General features: G+C 42.7%; 1 protein-coding gene across 4 annotated transcripts in view; it reads right to left on the bottom strand.

Moving 5' to 3' along the window:
* LOC105476411 (ubiquitination factor E4A) overlaps positions 1–15,096 on the bottom strand; it is a 41,457-nt gene extending 26,361 nt beyond the window's left edge. Inside the window, exons 1-8 of one of the 4 annotated variants that reach the window (XM_011732351.3) lie at positions 14,993–15,080; positions 9,470–9,600; positions 9,044–9,069; positions 8,544–8,705; positions 4,298–4,471; positions 3,564–3,676; positions 1,452–1,604; positions 511–670 (exon numbers count right to left, since the gene is read on the bottom strand). In XM_011732351.3, coding sequence (XP_011730653.1) covers positions 511–670; positions 1,452–1,604; positions 3,564–3,676; positions 4,298–4,471; positions 8,544–8,664 — 721 coding nt within the window. In that variant the 5' untranslated portion in view covers positions 8,665–8,705; positions 9,044–9,069; positions 9,470–9,600; positions 14,993–15,080. Of the gene's footprint in view, positions 1–510; positions 671–1,451; positions 1,605–3,563; positions 3,677–4,297; positions 4,472–8,543; positions 8,706–9,043; positions 9,070–9,469; positions 9,601–14,992 lie in introns of all 4 variants that reach the window. The other 3 variants (XM_011732350.3, XM_011732352.3, XM_011732349.2) reach the window with 3 other exon arrangements.
* Positions 15,097–15,437: the final 341 nt, after the last annotated feature.

Genomic DNA, 15,437 nt, shown 5'->3' with positions numbered 1-15,437 from the left:
AAACTCCTGGGCTCAAGGAATCCTTCTGCCTCAGCCTCCAGAGTAGATGGGACTACAAGGGTGTGCTACCATGCCCGGCTTTATTCTACTGGTACTCAACCTCAAAGATCAATATGTGAGCCCTCTTCTTTTTTTTTTTTTTTTGAGACAGAGTCTTGCTCTGTCGCCCAGGCTGGGGTGCAGTGGCCGGATCTCAGCTCACTGCAAGCTCCGCCTCCCGGGTTTAGACCATTCTCCTGCCTCAGCCTCCCGAGTAGCTGGGACTACAGGCACCCGCCACCTCGCCCGGCTAGTTTTTTGTAATTTTTAGTAGAGACGGGGTTTCACCGTGTTAGCCAGGATGGTCTCGATCTCCTGACCTCGTGATCCGCCCGTCTCGGCCTCCCAAGAGCCCTCTTCTTTAATCTGTACCAGAACCATAATGGCTCTGAGACTTTCTAATGCAATTAGTGAAATTTTAAATCTGAAAATCAAAATGTAGAGGCTTACAGATTTTGCTCATGTACTCACGGGCTCCCTGGATGGCTTCTAACATCAAATCTACCAGTTGCTCATGGATGTTTTGGTCAACATAGATCTCGGGGGTGAGAAGAACTGTTCGGGTATTAGACACAGTGAGGTTTCTGCACTGCACTGCAAAGGGTAGCAGGTTCTCTGGAACTTTGGTAATCTGCAAACAGCATGAAGAAAAGAGCGAATAGTCTAACTCTAATCTGGAATGAAAGTAGACACAGTGAATAGAATAGAAGAGACAGACTGGTCTCCTGTGGATGCTTGAAAATTAGAGATTCAATCCTTGGCTTAAGGAATCATCTATCTGCCTATTTAAAATTCCAATCCTGGAAATGTCAGGCTTAGCCTACTCTAATTATTTACATCTCAGTGGAAATGAATTCATGAGTCCTTTTCTGTTTTTTGAGACAGAGTCTCGCTCTGTCACCCAGGCTGGAGTGCAGTGGTGTGATCTCAGCTCACTGCATCCTCCACCTCCCAGGTTCATGTGATTCTCCTGCCTCAGCCTCCTGAATAGCTGGGATTATAAACGTGTGCCACCACGCCTGGCTACTTTTTGTATTTTTAGTAGAGAAAAGGTTTTGCCACATTGGCCAGGCTGATCTTGAACTCCTGGCCTCATGTGATCCACCTGCCTTGGCCTCCCAAAGTGCTGGGATTACAGGAGTGAGCCACTGTGCCCAGCCTCATGAGACTTTTTTAAGGATGTGATTTCTAAATAGGTTTTAGAGAGAATAGGAGGCACTAGTTAATTGGGGAGAAGGGTGGACCCCAACATACAGAAAGCAGAGACTAAAGCTTTAGTGCATCTGATATCCAGTGTTCTAAACATACTATGACATACATAAATTGATATAAAGACCGATCCAACTCTGGCCTACATGCTAAAGTCATATCCAAGAGGACAATATAGTATTCAATGGGGATTATTCCTTTACCTCTTCCTTGGCTCTCTGGAAGCAGGAGTAAAGGTAACAAAAAATGTGCCTCTCCCCTGCATCTCGATCAGCAGAGAGATTTAGCGTTGTAGAAGAAGTCATGTTAATTAAGTGGTTGCCTGGATCTTGAAGTAATAAGCGAGTGAAGAGGGCCTATAAAGAAAAACAAACAAAAATACTAAACTATTGCAAAATTAATCTTAGAACGTTAAGATGTAAAAGGTAATTCTGATACAGGTTATTAGCAAGAATCACAGATTTGAATGTAGAGTGAAGGAGAAAAAAAGGGCCCTGTATCTTTTCACTTTAGAAAATATTAGAAAATTATGGTATATATAAAGTTATCCTAAACTAAGCCTCAAGTGTCTAGTATAGCCCCAGCATAGAGTCGGCATTAAAAGACTATTTGTTGAATGGTGCTGAGATCAGTGATTAAACTTAAATGTGAAATCTACTATTCTGTGTGATTGTTGATCTCATTCAGACTTATATAAAGATACTCTAAATGTGAAGTTAAACTGCAAGGTGTCAACTGTCTTTCCTACCAAACTTTTATTCTTTTAATGTTACTCAGGCACCTGCAAGGTACAACGCACTGTTTTTTTAAAGTGCTGTGGTTTACAAGTTTGTCTCCAACAAAATTCATGTTGAAATTTGATTTCCATGTGGCACTGTTGGAGGTGGGGCTAGCAGGAGGTGTCTGGGTATGGAAGCGGATCCCTCATGAACTGCTTGGTGCTATTCTCAAGGTGGTGAATGAGTTCTTGCTCTCACAAGACTGGATTAATTCTTATAGGAATGGATAAATTCCCTCCAGAGTGGGTTCTTATTAAGCCAGGACACCTCTCAGGTTTTCTCCTCTTTGCATGTGTCCTCATCGTATGTGTCCTTTGCTAACTTCCTCTACCACGCTGTGAGGCAGCACAAAAGCCCTCACCAGCGGCCAGGGACATGCCCTGAAACTTCTCAGCCTGCAGAACTGTGAGCTAAAGAAACCTTTCTTTATAAATTACTGTTTGGGTGTTCTTTTTTTTTTCTTTCTATAGACGGGTCTTTCTTACTCTGTCGCTCAGGCTGGAGTGCAGAGGCTCACTGCAGCCTCTGCCTCTCAGGCTCAAGCAATCCTCCCACCTCAGCCTCCTGAGTAGCTGGGACTTCAGGTACATGCCATCACAGCCAGTTAATTCTTTGTATTTTTTGTAGAAACATGGTCTTGTTGTGTTGCCAGGGCTGGTAACTCTTGGCCTGAAGAGATCCTCCCAAAGTGCTGGGATTACAGGTGTGAGCCACTGTGCCCAGTCACAGGTATTCTTTTATAGCAACACAAAACAGACTAAGATAGAAAGGATACAAAGAAGAAAAAGTGATGAGCCTTGTCCTTAAGAACTTAAGTTTAATAGGGGAGATAAGACAGGTACATAAGAAAGCTGCAACATGAGATAGGAAATGACAATTCCCATAAGAGATTCAGAGGCTGATTATTCTAGGTACCCAGAGAAGGAAGTAACACTTTTATTTGGCAAGGCTTTGTAATTTTTTTTTTTTTTTGAGATAGTCTTGTTCTGTTGTCCAGGCTGGAGTGCAGTGATGTGATCTCGGCTCATTGCAACCCCCACCTCCTGGGTCTAAACCATTCTCCTGCCTCAGCCTCCCAAGTAGCTGGGACTACAAGCACCCACCACCATGCCCAGCTAATTTTTTGTATTTTTAGTAGAGATGGGGTTTCACTGTGTTAGCCAGGATGGTCTCGATCTCCCAACCTCGTGATCCACCTGCCTCGGCCTCCCAAAGTACTGGGATTACAGGCGTGAGTCAATGTGCCTGTCCAAGGCTTTGTAATTAAGAAGGCATTTTAACTGGTTCTTAGAGGATGGGTAGATTTGGACATGTGGCCATGGTAGATAAAAAGATTCCAAAAGAGGAACACCACAATGTTAGAGATGCACATCCAGGTTAATTGGCCTTCTACTGGCAAAAAAAAAAAAAAAAAAAAAAAAAAAAGAGAGAGGGATGGACATATGGACACAAGCATAAGTTGGAGAACAGTGAGCAGAGTTCAGGTGCATAGCTAATTTTTGCTAAGGGTACACATTAGGAACGTAAGAATATTACCTGCTCAACATTGCTCATATCGAGCCAGTCTTGATCTTCTAGCTCTATTGCCATTTCTTCCAAATACACACAACGGCTGGGGATGCCATTCCCGCTTTTCAAGCTGGGATCACCTGGGAAATGGTTTTAATATGATAGGTGAAGGATTATGCTTTTGTCTTATACAGACAACTGATCTTGACAGCATCACTCTTGAACTGCAAATCTGACTCAGGAATACCAGAATGATCCTGATACACAAAGCAACATCTAAAGATTCAAATCTTTTTTTTCCCCCTCTAGTCACAGAGAAAGGGATTTGTTATAAACCTAGCATCATGACATTTAAAGAGTAAATCCCAGACATTAGTACCAACCTTGGGGTTTAACCACAGACAGGGCACAGAGGGCAAACACTCTCTGATGCCTCTGAGCGCTCCCATCTGAAAATTTAGGTTACCTCTGAGAAGAAAATCAGTTTGGCTACCATTCCATGTCCCTTTTAAGGTAGTAAAGGCAAGTAGCTATATAGTGCAGTCAGTATTGAAACGGGAACAACAGATCTGTGTCTAAATACTGTTTTTAGATCATACCAAAAGCTTCACTGAAATATAAAACCTGAGTTTCAGGGAGTGCAGTGAGTAGGTTTGTATCTAACCATTAGCTGTAATCGGTTTCTAAGAGCAAGCCCCTAGCCCAAGTTCAAATAGGAAGGGTAGAATCATGAAGATATTGGCTACAAGTTTGTAACTCACTGTTGTCCAGAGTAATAAGGAAGATCCTTTGGATCATGTGATTGATGTTGAGTTGCTCACATATTTCTTGCTGTGATCGGAATGAGCGGCTAATCTCAGCCACAGAGTAATCGAATTCATCCAGGCTCTCTGACACGCTATTATCCGAGTCATCTGGGCTAGCTGGGAGTTCATCTGCCAGAAAATGTATACTGTTAAATGTTACACCCCTTTCTTTAAGAGAGAATCAAGCATACTACCAAAAATAATAAATGTAACCAAGAGGATGATAATTTTGGATGTAAAACAAGCTAATCATCTAATTAGTGAACATCTCAAGTCAGGGAAGTTAAGTATAGGGTTTTGAAATTCCTGGCTATAAATCCTACCACATTTTACAAAGCAAAAGTTTTATTTCTATCCATAATTATACTCCACACTGCCAGAAATAGCAATATGTTATCTTCTCTACAGAATCCTAGTGAACAAAGAATTACCTAATAGATCAAAATGCCTTTAATTATTTTAAATGTATGGCTTTTCTCCCTGATTTTAAGAGATCATATTTGTTTTAATAGTTCTTAACTGTACAGAAAAATATAGTAGAGAAAGTCTCCTGAACCAATTCCCTAAAGATACTTAACACTGTTCAAGAATTTTTTTCTATTCTGGTGCTAATATTCATTACTATCTTTTAAATTTTTTTTAAAAATGGGATACTATACATAGCTGTTTTCAGCTTGCCTCTTAATCAGCACCAACGCCTTTCCTTGTTAGGTCATTTAGAGGCCTACCTCATTCTTTTTAATGGCTGTATTGTATCACATCTCTTGCATGCCCTGTGATTTAAGTAGCTACTTTCCAACTGATGAACAATAAGGTTGTTTCTAACATTTCATGATTTTAAATACTGCACTGAATACAACTTAACTCTTTTTGTTTACTTGTATGAGTATTTCTACAGGATAAATTCATAGTAGCAGAACTGCTAGATCAAAGAGCTTGAATATTTAAAAAGTTAACATTTACTGCCAGGCATGGTGGCTCACGCCTATAATCCCAGCACTTTGGTAGGCCAAGGTGGGCGGATCACGAGGTCAGCAGATTGAGACCATCCTGGCTAACATGGTGAAACCCTATCTCTACTAAAAAATACAAAAAATTAGCCGGGTATGGTGGCACACACCTGTAGTCCCAGCTACTTGGGAGGCTGAGGCAGCAGAATCACTTAAACCCGGGAGGCAGAGGTTGCAGTGAGCCGAGATTGTGCCACTGCCCTCTAGCCTGGGTGACAGAGCGAGACTTCATCTCAAAAAAAAAAAAAAGTTAACATTTACTACCAAGTTACCCTCAAACTGTTCTGATTTGCATGCAAACCCAACAGTATATAAGAGAGTGCCTGTTTGAATCGTCACACATTTTATAGTTAAAAAAACTATTTAATGGTTGTTTTAATTGGCATTTCTCTAATGATTGATGATAATAAATTATTTATTTATTTATTTATTTATTTATTTTTGAGACGGAGTCTCGCTCTGCCGCCCAGGCTGGGGTGCAGTGGCCGGATCTCAGCTCACTGCAAGCTCCGCCTCCCGGGTTCACGCCATTCTCCTGCCTCAGCCTCCCGAGTAGCTGGGACTACAGGCACCCGCCACCTCGCCCGGCTAGTTTTTTGTATTTTTAAAGTAGAGACGGGGTTTCACCGTGTTAGCCAGGATGGTCTCCATCTCCTGACCTCGTGATCCGCCCGTCTCGGCCTCCCAAAGTGCTGGGATTACAGGCTTGAGCCACCACGCCTGGCCGATAATAAATTTTTTAATCATTTGGTTATAAGTTGTCTGTCACATCTTTTGTACCTTTTTTTCTTTCTTGCTCCTCTTTTCTTATTGATGAAATTCCTTCTATTTTTATTTTATTTATTATTATTATTTTTTTGAGACGGAGTCTCGCTCTGTCGCCCAGGCTGGAGTGCAGTGGCCGGATCTCAGCTCACTGCAAGCTCCGCCTCCCGGGTTTACGCCATTCTCCTGCCTCAGCCTCCCGAGTAGCTGGGACTACAGGTGCCCGCCACCTCGCCCGGCTATTTTTTTGTATTTTTTAGTAGAGACGGGGTTTCACCATGTTAGCCAGGATGGTCTCGATCTCCTGACCTTGTGATCCTCCTGTCTCGGCCTCCCAAAGTGCTGGGATTACAGGCTTGAGCCACCGTGCCCGGCCTTTATTTTTATTTTTTTAAAAAAATTTCTGTCCTCAAAATCTGCTCCCATCCTTTGATTTTTTTTTTTTTTTTTTTGAGATGGAGTCTCACTCTGTCGCCCAGGCTGGAGTGCAGTGGTGTGATCTTGGCTCACTGCAACCTCCGCCTCCCAGGTTCAAGCGATTCTCCTGCCTCAGCCAAGTAGTTGGGTCTACAGGCGCCCACCACCACACCTGGCTAATTTTAGTAATTTTAGCAGAGATGGGGTTTTACCATGTTGGCCAGCCTGATCTCAAACTCCTGACCTCAGGCGATCCGCCCACCTCGGCCTCCCAAAACGCTGGGATTATAGGCGCCTGCCATCACGCCTGGCTAATTTTTATCTTTAGTAGAGATGGGGTTTTGTCATGTTGGCCAGGCTGGTCTCGAACTCCTGACCTCCAGTGATCTGCCCACCTAGGCCTCCCAAAGAGCTGGGATTACAGGCGCGAGCCACTGTGCCCGGCCCCATCATCCATGTTGAATGACTACATAAAAGTAATGTGATTCACTATATGCCACATGAGAGTCTGTATCTACTTTTCTCTATTGACAGAATGGTTACTCTGAAAGTCCAGGTAAAACTCTCTAAGTAAGAGTTGTTTCAGTGTGGTGAGTATAAGCTCAATATAGGAAGCCAAAGGTTTTGGCAAAGTACTAATTGCTAGTGGAAACAGGTTGGCTCTGGTGGCATGATAAACTCAGTGTAAACAAACTAAGATGAAGAGGTGCCAAAATAGTAACAGAAGGGCATGTGCCTGCAATGCTTCCAACTCTAGCCAGATTTATGTCTGTTTATAGCCAGAAGGACAAGCGTTCTGTTGCTCAGCTGCTATACTGTTGAGTTCTTCTCTGACCTCCAATGGTGACAGAAGCTAAGAATCTGTTTGGCAAAATTTCCCTCAGCCACATACTCATAAATCATACTTTCTCATTCCTTATTTTTCCTATTTTTCACTCTGCTTTCTCCCCTACAATCTTCTAAACCAGTTTCCCATTCTGGGCCTGTATCACAGAATTCTGGGAGAGATTTCAGAGACTGAAAATATCATGTTAAAAAAAATCAACATTGACTTTGTTTTTCCCTTGCATCAATCACTCATCTGTCTTGCTTTTACCTCTTTTTTCTTCAGCCCTTTCTGAAAGGCCAAAAGTCAGCTATGCACCTGAATGTTTTTTTTAAAAAAATAAACAAAGGGAAAATGCAAACACTTCTCCTTCTCTCAAAAGAAAAACACTATTATTCTTTTCAGAGAGAGAAGGGGAGCAATTTCTGGTTTGAAAGATTGTGAATATCTCCAGAAGACTAACATATTTGAGAAAAATCCTAATTCTTCTAGTGTATATGCTCCTTATAGGAGGAAGCTGGACTTGATTTTAAATTTGGTCCCAGAAAGAAAACCATTTTTTCTGATTAGTGAGATGTTATTCTGATTTTTTTCACAGTAAGGCTAAGGATCAGATTTTTTTAAAAGTCTGTCCTAACAGGACTAAGCTACAAACGATGCCACTCATTGGAATAGAAGAAGCACTTTGCTTGGGAGGGCCTTTGAAGTGCTGAGCTTAAGAACAAGTCTCATTTGCCTACAGGTCAAAAAAGCTTTTATAGTTCTTCCTTTTACATCTACTTTCTATAGCTGCACATGACTTGCTTTCTACACCTACACTTACCACCTCAGTGTCCTATGTTAAAAACATTTATTTAAATAGCTTTTACTAGGTGATTTTTTTTTTCTTTTAAAGAAAACAGCCTGACAGCTTTGGGATCACAACTGGCATCTGTTACTATGGAACCACCTGTTATCTGGTCTCTTTTTGCACAGTGGAGAGGACAGGGGAGGGGAGGGACTCCAAACAAAACCGACAACAAAAACGAACAAACAAAAAACCCCAATTTCTGCTCTAAACAAACAAAAACCAACTTTTGTCCCAAACTTAAATTCCAATTGCAATTAAGGACTCAAAGAAACGTAATTTGGGAAGACCCCATTCTAGGTCATCTTATCTCCTGCTATTGGCTCCTCTACTTACCAGATTGTTGCTTCAGCTGCTCTTTTTGGATTGCCGCAAACTGTTTGGCATCAGCCAGGGAGCCAAAAAGAGCAGCAAAGGGGTTACTTGAGATGTTGTTGTTATTCTCGTGGTCTGTCATTTCACTTTAAGGTATCCTCCATCCAGACCTAGGGGGAGGGGCTGTTCAAAGGACAGGTATGAGACACAAGAGGGCAGATAACACAATAGCTGTAATATACCCGTGGTTGTTTCTTTTCCCATTTCTCAAATACAACACATTTAAAAAGACTTTGGGTTAAGATTTTCCAATTCCTGTCCCCAAACTCAAGATGTTTTTGGCAAAATGGTTACAAACCTACCAGCTGGACTCGCTGGCTTGATTTGGGGATAGCTAAAACTAAAAAGTCTAAAACATGTTCAGCTGGAATGCATTTATCTGTTGATATGCTTTCATTTGCTATACCTTTAAGAAAATAGGTTAAGTGGAAAGAATTATTGAAGTCAAAGAGAGAACTCACCTATTAATTGTAACAACAATGTGGCACTGAAAAATAATAAGACAAGAATTATGGGTTTCTCAAGAATTATTAAGCTGGCAGTCTAGTTCTCATTCACTGGGGTGAGGACGAGGCACTTCTATGACTTGGGGCTGGGGCTGAAAATTCCTCAGCTACATATAAATTAAGTAAAAGCCATGTCTTAGATTTGGACTCTGGCAATCAGGTCTGGAAGCAGTTTAGCTGTATGTTGTGGGTTTTTAACATAGATTAAGCAATCTATTTATTTCTAGGCTTAAAAATACTGATATTTCTTCCATTAAAAATTAAATGGTCTTTGCTTCATGCTATATCTAACCTTCACTGTTTACCTGATTTCTTAAAATAATACTGAAGAAACACAAATTTCAACGGTCAGGTCTACTGTGTAATATGAAATATATATACCTCAAAGGTGTTTAGTAGAGCTGACTGAGCCTGCATTCACACTCTTCTGATTACATTTCCTCATTCGAGACCAAGGGAACTCAGTGGCACAAAAGAATAAGCAGTGCTCCCTGAAAGGCTTTCTCCCCTTTCTGAAATTTTAAAGCCATGACATAGAAATATTAAATACAACTCTGAAAAGGGTGGGAAGAGACAAAGGGTATGAATGTTCTGCTCACAAGGATCTTGAACTGCTACAAGGACAGAGACCTTAGAAATAGCGGGGGTAGGGGTACAAAGGAAGAAAAAAAGAACATTTGATCTACCTTTAGTTTATTGAGGCAAGACTCCTCACAGGATCATGTTAACAAAAGTTAATGTGGGCCAGGTGCAGTGGCTCATGCCTGCAATCCCAGTACCTTGGGAGGCTGAGGCAGGTGGATCACCTGAGGTCAGGAGTTCAAGACCAGCCTGGCCAACATGGTGAAACCCTATCTCTACTAAAACACGAAAATTAGCCGGGTGTGGTGGCTGGCAGGTGCCTGTAATCCCAGCTACTTGGGAGGTGGGAGGCTGAGGCAGGAGAAATGCTTGAACTCAGGAGGCAGAGGTTGCAGAGAGCCGAGATCACACCACTGCACTTCAACCTGGGTGACAGAGCGAGGCTTCGTCTCAAAAAAAAAAAAAAAAAAAAAAAAACCCCAAAACTAATGTGGTCGAAAAAGTTACCCTTATTTACCAGAAAAAGAGATGATTTGGCCGGGCGCGGTGGCTCACGCCTGTAATCCCAGCACTTTGGGAGGCCGAGGCGGGCGGATCACAAGGTCAGGAGATCGAGACCACGGTGAAACCCCGTCTCTACTAAAAATACAAAAAAAAATTAGCCGGGCGCGGTTGTGGGCGCCTGTAGTCCCAGCTACTCGGGAGGCTGAGGCAGGAGAATGGCGTGAACCCGGGAGGCGGAGCTTGCAGTGAGCCGAGATCGCGCCACTGCACTCCAGCCTGGGCTGGGCAACAGAGCGAGACTCCGTCTCAAAAAAAAAAAAAAAAAAAAAAAAAGAGATGATTTATAACATTTCTTGACAATTCTGAGGCATCTTCAGCACCTGCTTCATGCTCCTCTGCCATTTTTTCCACACAAGAGCTAACGGCTAATTAGCTGTAATGACTTAGGCAGTCTAGTCTCCTCTCAGTGCAGCTCAAAGCTTTACTTCAAGGAATTTAACTGTTATTTGGATTTTTAGTAGAGATGGGGTATCACCATGTTGGCCAGGCTGGTCTTGAACTCCTGACCTCAAGTGATCCTCCCACCTTGGCCTCCCAAAGTGCTGGGATTATAGGCATGAGTCACTGCACTTAGCCTTCTGTATTTTATTTTTTGCTATGTATATTTTATTTATTTATTTATTTGAGATGGAGTCTCGCTCTGTCGCCCAGGCTGGAGTGCAGTGGCCGGACCTCAGCTCGCTGCAAGCTCCGCCTCCCGGGTTTACGCCATTCTCCTGCCTCAGCCTCCCGAGCAGCTGGGACTACAGGCGCCCGCCACCTCGCCCAGCTAATTTTTTGTATTTTTTAGTAGAGACAGGGTTTCACCATGTTAGCCAGGATGGTCTTGATCTCCTGACCTCGTGATCCACCCGTCTCGGCCTCCCAAAGTGCTGGTATTACAGGCTTGAGCCACCGTGCCCAGCCTGCTATGTATATTTTAGTCAAGCTTAATAATGTAAAAAGGGAAAGATACCATATTTAGTATTGAAATTAATGAGGGGGCTTTTCCCCATGTAATTACTGCATAAGTTTAATTATTTCCTCTAGTAAATGTAAAACCACCAAGAATTGTCTTATTGTTAGCTGACCACCCTTCTACTTCTATCCTAAAATACCTCAAATTCCAGAGGTATTTTTAAAAAGTATACTGAGCTTTTGTTATTTTTCTCTCTAAAACATCACATTCCTTTTTTCCTTTGGGTATCCACTCCACTCAATCCAGAAGAGGTTGACCAGTTCAGAAGGAGTTGACTTCACCCACTAGCCCCAGGAATGAACATACAAGTCTGGCTGGGCTAAAAAGGATACAGCATTTTCCGGCCAAAGCAATTGATCCAGGAGTGGGCAAAAGACACTATGGAGGCCTAACAGAGTCAATGAATACCAGCTTCATGACTTCAGTTGAACCTACAGAAAAGTGAGTTTTTTCCTGCTTGAGTTGCTAGGCCGGTAAGTTAGAGTTGCCATCTTTACACCATTTAGAAAAGGCCTAGCCTAAAACCAAGGCAACATACACTAGAAAATAGAATTGAGAGATGGAAAGAGAAGTCTGGACTTTTCAGTTATAAAAACCAATAAAATTTACCTAAGTGCCTAAACCAGTTTGATGTTTTTTAAAACACAACTGAAAAGTGGCGAGATTATTACAAAGGACATGCATCACCTGCAACACATAAGCAGAAAGAAAGCTGAAAGCCAGGAATACAGCACATATGACAGAGAAGCTCTTAGAAAGCCAGGCACAGTGGCTCATGCCTATAATCCCAGCACTTTGGGAGGCTAAGGCGGGCAGATCATGAGGTTAGGAGTTCGAGACCAGCCTGACCAACATGGTGAAACCCCATCTCTACTAAAAACAAAAAAATGTAGCCAGGTGTGGTGGCGTGCACCTGTAATCCCAGCTACTCAGAAGGCTGAGGCAGGAGAATGGCTTGAACCTGGGAGGCAGAGGTCGCAGTGAGCCAAGATCATGCCACTGCACTCCAGCCTAGGCAACAGAGGGAAACTGTCTCAAAAAAAAAAAAAAAAAAAAAGACTACCAAGATAAACAAGAAGAATTTATCACCATAAATTGCATTACTTCCTTCTTTCTCCATACTATACTGTTGCACTGTATAAAGAAGCTAGCTTTCTACATTTTACCTCTACTTTTACTAGGAGTTTAAACTTTCTGCATTGTATTTCTAAGCAGATCTTCTGCATTGCTAGGCTGTAAGCTCTTCTGATTACATGTTCATATCTGATTATTCTCTCTTCTGTGTCTAACATTATACATCACAATCACACAATCCTAAATAAGTAGTTATTGAATGGCTTCAATCTTACACGTAGTTCTTTCTGAACTCCTTGTAATCAACAGCATCACCGTGACCATGATCCTACTTCAAGGTAAGGGCTTTACTACTTGTCTTAGGTTGCAGTGGAAGGTCAAGCTACCAGGCTAGACGCTGGTTCTTTGGTATCTTGGCATGTGTAGAATGGTGGAGGGAAATAAGTCTCTGTTGTCATCTCTACTATCTGTGAAAAACAAAAAGGTTCTCACCTACCTTTCACTAAGCTCATCTTTTTCACAGGTACGTCAAATCTGTGTACAAACTTTAGATTTGTTCAATGCACTTACCAAAGTAAATAAGAGTACCTAGATAATCACCCACTCTAAAGGTCTGATAAAATGAAACCTAAATATTTTGTTTAATATTCAATAATGTCACTCGGGATTTATAATCTCCTATTTTCAGGGCCGGGTGCAATATGTCACACCTGTAATTCCAGCACTTTGGGAGGCCAAGGTGGACAGATTACTTGAAGTCAGAAGTTTGAGACCAGCCTGGCCAATGTGGTGAAACCCTACTAAAAGTGATTACAGGCGCACACCACCATGTCTTAGCCAGGCTGTAATCCCAGTTACTTGGGAGGCTGAGGCAGGAGGATCACTTTAAACTGGGAGATGGAGGTTGCCATGAGCTGAGATCACGCCACTGCACTCCAGAGCAGAGCCTGGGCGACACAGTCAGACTCTGTCCCCCCCCCACAAAAAAAAATATATATGTATACACACACACACACATATGTGTATATGTGTGTGTATATATCGTGTATACACACATATATATGTGTATATGTATGTGTGTATATATATATACACGTGTGTGTGTGCATATATACACACATATATATGTATACATATTTTTTCCTATTTTCAACACCATACAGAGATACAACACTATCCTGTTGTCATACACTTTGGGATGGTACAACTACCAATCCTTAGAAGCTTTTGGATTTGATTCTTTTAAAATATGTCCTCCTTGAAAACAAGTTTCACTCTGATATACCTGCTGCAAAGATCTATATCTATAATAGCTGTCCTACAAAATTCTGTCACCTCCTCCTGATTCGAGCTTTGTTTATGAATAGTACCACTAATCCTTTAAGACCATTGTCAGCTCTCATGAACACACAACTGTGTTAACATCAGACTTGGTTTTTTTTTTTTTTTTTTTTTTGAGACGGAGTCTTGCTCTGTCGCCCAGGCTGGAGTGCAGTGGCACAATCTCGGCTCACTGCAAGCTCCGCCTCCCGGGTTCACGCCATTCTCCTGCCTCAGCCTCCCGAGTAGCTGGGACTACAGGCGCCCGCCACCACGCCCGGCTAATGTTTTGTATTTTTAGTAGACACGGGGTTTCACCGTGTTAGCCAGGATGGTCTGGATCTCCTGACCTCGTGATCCGCCCGCCTTGGCCTCCCAAAGTGCTGGGATTACAGGCATGAGCCACCGCGCCCGGCCGGTATTGTTTTTAAACAGAAATATCTGGAACACTTTGTAAAACTGGGATTGTCAAAATCAAGCTCTATCAAATCATATCCTCCCATAAGGTCTGTGCCCTGGTAAATAATACATATATCATTTTAAAATAGAAATTAAAATATCAATTTAAAATATAAATTAAAAAACAATTTTCGTTGTTGTATGTTTCACCTAACACTATTAGGCCAGACGAATGTGGCAACAAAATTCCATCAACACATCTATCTGCAACCTAGAAGGATGTCAAGTCAAAAAGCAGACAGCAGTCCTTCTTGGATCCCATTTTATCGCAGGTGGGCTTCCACGTGACGCCAAAACAGTAAATGACAGTGAGACTAAACACATGCTTGCTCTCAGGGCATACAACTGAACCTAAAGGGAAGGTTCATCAAATATAAGGTCATGAGCCATGGTCACTCAATTTTAGAAGTGTCTTCTAAACCCAAGGAAACATGAAGCAGAGTGACCCAAGAGTTTTCTGAGGTGAACTCATCACCTGCCTTAAGAAATGTCAACACCCTGACGTATGCATTCAACTGGTTTGCTTACGACTCGCGATTAATCTTATCTTCTTGGCATCTGCCTATTTGTTATCTATTCTTCATATTTGATCCTTCCATGTTCCATAAGGGATTCGCAGGAAGGAGGGAGATCCACCCGCCTGGGGCACGTTCTAGAGAAAGTAAGTCAAAGATAATGCAATGATAGCGCTCCGGCCTGTTCAGGAGGGGCTTGGCAAAGATGGGGACAGAAATGTACAGAGAGACATCAGAAGCTGGGGCACTGTAAGGGGTTCCAAATCAGACAGGGTCGAAGTTCAAGAAAGAGAAGGTGCCTGGTTAGGAAAGCACAGGAGAAGGAATTTGGAGAAGATAAGAGTGAACAGGCATTAAGTGGCACTGGACTAGCAGAAAATATCACAATGCAAAGTCAATGACCCCGTCCCCTGAAGCTATTGCCTGTCTTACCAGAGCCTGAAGGGCTAGCAGCGACCACACGACAGAATCTCAGCGGCCGAAAGGTTCCCACTTCCGACTCAGCACATCAACCGGAAGTTACGTCATCAACAAGCGCCGGGGTTTGTGGAAGTTCATCTCCGCGCCGGAAGCACCGTGTGCAGGCTCACCCGGGGGACTGGCGCGCAAATCCGCCTACAGCGCATGCGCTAGCTGTATAGCTGCGGACTGGAGGCGGGGCGGAAGTGGCAGGAAGTGGCCTGGGGTCGGATTGTGGGGACGGGAGTGGGTCCACCTGGCAGTGCACTTTGGAGTGTGGAATATGAGGCTGGGTTTTGGAAACCAGCGTACCGAGGGCAGATAAAACTGTGATCCCTGGCTCTGCTCGCAACCTCTGTTGGGGGTCTGCTCTCTTATTTTCCCACCAGTCCTATACCTTTTTGAAGCAGCTTCTGTT

The sequence above is a fragment of the Macaca nemestrina genome, chromosome 12 (genome assembly GCF_043159975.1).
Source record: "Macaca nemestrina isolate mMacNem1 chromosome 12, mMacNem.hap1, whole genome shotgun sequence".
Classification (NCBI taxonomy): domain Eukaryota; kingdom Metazoa; phylum Chordata; class Mammalia; order Primates; family Cercopithecidae; genus Macaca; species Macaca nemestrina.
This window is presented reverse-complemented; position numbering and strand designations above follow the sequence as displayed.